Source organism: Nematolebias whitei, chromosome 2 (assembly GCF_014905685.2).
Source record: "Nematolebias whitei isolate Nwh7 chromosome 2, NemWhi1, whole genome shotgun sequence".
In the NCBI taxonomy this organism is placed as follows: Eukaryota; Metazoa; Chordata; class Actinopteri; order Cyprinodontiformes; family Rivulidae; genus Nematolebias; species Nematolebias whitei.
Window position 1 is genome coordinate 336,541 of NC_056499.1, and position 4,678 is coordinate 341,218.

Here is a 4,678-nt window from a genome sequence, read left to right on the forward strand (position 1 = left end):
CCCGACCGGTCTACATGTGCTTTGTGGACTTGGAGAAGGCGTTTGACCGCGTCCCTCGGGGAACCCTGTGGGGGGTACTCGGGGAGTATGGGTTACCGGACCCGGGTCGCTGTTTTAAGTGCTCTATAAATAAACTGCTATGGTATGGTAAGTTTACATACATGGGTCAGAAACGACACGCATGCATTTACTACAGCATTTGGTGGGAACTGTGAATTGTGCTTCAAACTCAAAACAGTCTGCTCCTCAGATAATGTTAATTATTTTATATCTGAATGTTTCTGTTCAGTCCCAGAGACGACTTCTGTTGTGACTTGGAGCTTTAGAAATAAACTGAATTGAATCTAGACCGATTCTTCTTGGAAGAAACGTTTCATCTTTCATCTGAAAGACGAAGGGTTTTGTCCTCAAGCTGGTTTGGTGAGTAGCAAGTTGGCCATCAGGCCTAATATTTATGTACTGATCGTTTTGGACAGACGGTTCCTTTTTGCATGTGTTAAAGCCATTTTCTGGAAATTTCACAGCAGACTGGTTTGACACAGCTCAATGAGGTGCTTTTTATTCGACAATAACTTTTATTTACAATGCACTTTACATTCACAGTGAATCTCAAAGTGCTACAAAGAGTGAACATCAGGATAAAAGCAACCGAGATCAAAAACAACCAGGAGGATAATGCCTCAGAATGAACACATCAAAAAACTTAAAATGCACAAAATGCAGATAAAATACTCATAACTATGGGTGAATTAAAAAAAAAAACTAAATTACAGTGCAATTTATTAAAAAACTGGGTAAAAAGGTTTTAAGACCCTTTTTAAAACATGTCACGGTCTGTGGATCCTCAGATATGAAGGCAGGGCGTTCCACAGGCGAGGGGCAGCGCAGGAGAAAGCCCGGTCTCCGGTTGTGCAGGATCGAGACCTGGGAGTGAGAAGAAGAGTGTTGGAAGAACGGAGAGCGCGTGAAGGACAATGAGGGGTGAGAAGTTCTTTTAAATAAGATGGTGCATTACCGTACAAGCATTGGAAGGTGAGCAGATAAATCTTGTAAGTGATCTGGGCAGAAACAGGAAGCCAGTGAAGTGAACGGACAGACTTTGGTGGCAGGCCTCAGGCTGATGAAGTGTTTTGGGTTTCTTCCAAGAAGAATCTGTCCAGAGGATGTGACTTGATCTTCAAACTTTTCCCCTAAAGATTACAAGCTGCTACAGAATATGGTCTAAAGATTCTTATGTTCCAACCAGTATTTCAGATTTATTTCACCGAATGGCATTTCCTTTGGGTCAGCAGGTTCTGTGGAAAACTGAACTTTAAGACACTTGTGATGCATGAAACTGAAAGTGTTTGTGACCGAGGTCTGTCCGTTTGAAACTAGTTCCACATTCACTTGTACAAATTGTAGCAAATATGATTGCAAGGGGACGTGGTCAGCTCATGGACTTCTAATTTAAATTATGTAAAGAAACTAGACCTTGGCTTTAAATGTTTAAGCAAAAATAAAGTTTTGGCAGCGACTTTAAATAAAACTGATCCCACAGACTTTGACCAGTTTCCAGTTCCGTATGCAAAGTTAACGCCTTTTGACCGTTGCCTTCAGCTTAAAATATGAAACCTGGTAGCTGCAGCTTCCCCCCCCCCCCCCCAAGAGAAACTGCAAAGTTTAAATTTAACAAGACTGTTCCAGGTGAGTGTCACATCAGGACTTTCTCATGCAGCTGGAACCGTTTTAAAACTTTAGTAGCGTTGATGGAAACCCAACTTATTTTCCTGCTCCGTTAACGTTCTACACTTGCTTCATCGTTGACCTTTACACAAGTTAAAGGTCACTTTAATGTCAAACTGAAAAGTTGGACCACACCCGTGCTGGGAACCCAAGTGGTTTCCAACCCACCAGAACAGTCCACAGCAAGGTGCCCATTGTGGCTCCAGACTTAAACAGGAAATATACTTGTCATTCTGTGGAGGCTGAACTTTGAAAAGTTCTTTTTTAAACTGGCATGCAGTTTTCTGGTAAGTGAAACCAGTTAAATATGGTAGAAAGGAGACACTGTAGAGGGATTCAATTTATTTGAGCTCAATTTGACAAAACGCAGCAAAGACGACATGAGCAAAGTATTGATGACAACTTTTCATGCAACAGCCTTGAACACAATGTGAAGCAGCTAAATTAGCACAAGTGATCGTTTCAGGCGACGCGGCTGCAGATCTGGACACGTTCAGCTGCGCTCGCCCAGAGTGTGCTTGTCAAACAGATATTCAGCCATGCCGTTCTGAGGGGCTCCCATACGGCGCAGGTTGGTCACGTAGTCTCCCAGCTGCTTGATGGCCTTCACCTGCTCCTCCAGATAGTGATTCTCGATGAAGTCGCACAGCTGCAAGACAGCAGAGCGTCAGAGCTCGTCTACTGGACGTCATTTTGTTCGACAGCCAACACCTGCACAGAGCATGAGTTACTTACATGCGGGTCATTGTGAGTGGAGCAGAGCTTGTGGCAGTCCAGCAGGGACTGGTTGACACTCTTCTCAAGCTGCAGGGCACATTCCAGAGCCTCGACACCACTGCCCCACTCATCCCGGTCTGGCTTCTGCAATACATGAGCAGACGACCTCAGAGTTAATCACCAGCTCAACGTTCACTGAAGCTCAGGGCGTGGCTCCAGGAGATAAGCAGCACATCACTCCACCCTTTGCATCTTTGGTCCTCCCAGCATGCATCACTCATGAGACCAGTGAAGGAAAATCTTTAACCAGTTTGATACCTTGACATCTTGCAGGAAGATCCTTCCTCCCCTCTTGTTCTGCAGTTTCATCAGCTTCTCAGCGTGATCACGCTCCTCATGCGACTGCTCACGGAAGTACTTGGAGAAGTTGGACAACGCCACATCGTCCCGATCAAAGTAGTACGCCTGCAAAGACACTCCAGATGTTCCAGGGACAGATGTGGCACAACACTTTATCCTAGTAATCAGCTCGCTGCACATCTTAGTCAGAACACAATTCAGTTCCCATTTTAACATGCATTTATGAAGGTTCCATTCCCAGCTTTCCCAGTGTAGCCACTGAGCACGTGACCACTCACCATGGACAGGTAGACGTAGGAGGCGTACAGCTCCAGGTTGATCTGCCGGTTGATGGCGGCCTCGCAGTCCTGATGGAAGTTCTGCCTCACCTGAGAACTCATGCTTCTGAAACATCCAAGACACCGACAACACGCAGTCTGCGCATGAATACAAGGAGCGCGTGCTACTGGGCAAACTGGCCTAAAGACAGAAATTCCAGTTTGACCAGAAACAAAAACAATTGCGCAACTGATTATTGCGCAATTAGGGGGAGGGAAACAATTAGAGCAACATGGCGTAGATTATAACCAAATGTACAAGGTGTAAAATAACGTGAACATTTTAGAACCATTTCCACTTACGTGATTTAATGGAGTCGGTCTTGATGTTAGCAAAGAAGTTAGCGCGCGAGCTAAGCGACTAGTAGACTAAACTAGTTGATGACTCAAAAAAATCCCTCGATGGAAATTAGATAGAATCAAATGTTGAGACAGAGAAGGTTTCCGTTCAAGCACTGTTGAAGCAGGTAACCTTCACCGTCCGCTAAACAAATGAACTGCGAACGTTAACGCCGCAACCCCAGCTTATATAGGCCAGTCGGATGTGCGTCACTTCCGGAAGAAGGCGGGGTTTTCCTGTAACCTACTTGGCGAATGGCGAAGTTCATTCTTCCCATCTTAAATAAATTATAAAATGATCTGCCGCTGCCAATAAAATACTTGTTTAAAGTGCGTGACTTGACACAGGCCAACAAAACATCACTACATTTATATTCTGTCCTTTTGGCACAACTTGTGATACAAAGAACTAATTATTCATTAATTCATTCAACCTTTATTTCTAATTATGCTTCAAGGTCTCATTTACAAGAGAGACCTGTTTTAAACAAAGAACACAGATGAGGTACACACAACAACAAACCATCATATTAAAGCATATAAAATCAAAAGTTAATAAAATAAAAATGAAACAATATTAATATCTAAAAAAGTTCAATCTGGTCCTCTATAAAAAAAAAAAAAAAAACAAAGCAAAAAAATGTAGAAACGTTTCGTCTCTCATCCTGAGGACTTCCTCAGTCTGAGGTGCTGTATTCAGCTCAGTCTCTTAAAAAGCACCTCAAGGGCGTCAGAAGCATCTGTAATGTGGGGGGGACACAATAATGTGTGTAGGTGTGTGTGCACGTGCACGTGTGTGCGCACGTTAAAAAAAGGTGTATACTAGTGAACAAAAAGCAACATCTCTCCTAGATTTCCTTTAATTCCACACATTTAAAACATGTTTCTCACCAAGTTTGTGTAAATTCTTCTGTGGGTTTTAAAGACATTTTAACTTTAATACACTTTAACACAGAGCGTCAGGTCGACACTATTTGTCTTTATAGAGAAATAAAAACCATCACTGGACTTTTTTACTTGTGTTCAACACGACTCATCTAAATGATGTTTGTCATGAAGCTCGAGGACAATAAGGTGTGGGGGTTTAAACACATTTCAACTTTAATGCACCTGAACACACAGCGTCTCTTCCACCTGCAGCGTCTCTTCCACCTGCAGAGTCTCTTACACCTGCAGCGTCTCTTACACCTGCAGCGTCTCTTCCACCTGCAGCGTCTCTT

General features: G+C 43.4%; 1 protein-coding gene across 1 annotated transcript; it reads right to left on the reverse strand.

Annotated features, from left to right (window-relative positions):
• Positions 1–2,052: 2,052 nt before the first annotated feature.
• Positions 2,053–3,655, reverse strand: fth1a (ferritin, heavy polypeptide 1a). The gene is made up of 5 exons (XM_037689389.1): positions 3,423–3,655; positions 3,081–3,186; positions 2,761–2,907; positions 2,461–2,586; positions 2,053–2,374 (listed from the first exon to the last, which is right to left on the reverse strand). The coding sequence occupies exons 2-5, from the start codon at positions 3,180–3,182 to the stop codon at positions 2,219–2,221; spliced, it is 531 nt and encodes a 176-aa protein (XP_037545317.1). The 5' UTR covers positions 3,183–3,186; positions 3,423–3,655; the 3' UTR covers positions 2,053–2,218.
• Between the last annotated feature and the right edge of the window lie 1,023 nt (positions 3,656–4,678).

Excerpts from the sequence above, each read along its gene's own strand:
- fth1a (XM_037689389.1), bottom strand. The coding sequence starts at position 3,182 with ATGAGTTCTCAGGTGAGGCAGAACTTCCATCAGGACTGCGAGGCCGCC. Across the intron at positions 2,908-3,080 it reads CCTACGTCTACCTGTCCATG|GCGTACTACTTTGATCGGGA; the intron begins GTGAGTGGTCAC and ends GTGTCTTTGCAG. Across the intron at positions 2,375-2,460 it reads CCACTCACAATGACCCGCAT|CTGTGCGACTTCATCGAGAA; the intron begins GTAAGTAACTCA and ends GCTGTCTTGCAG.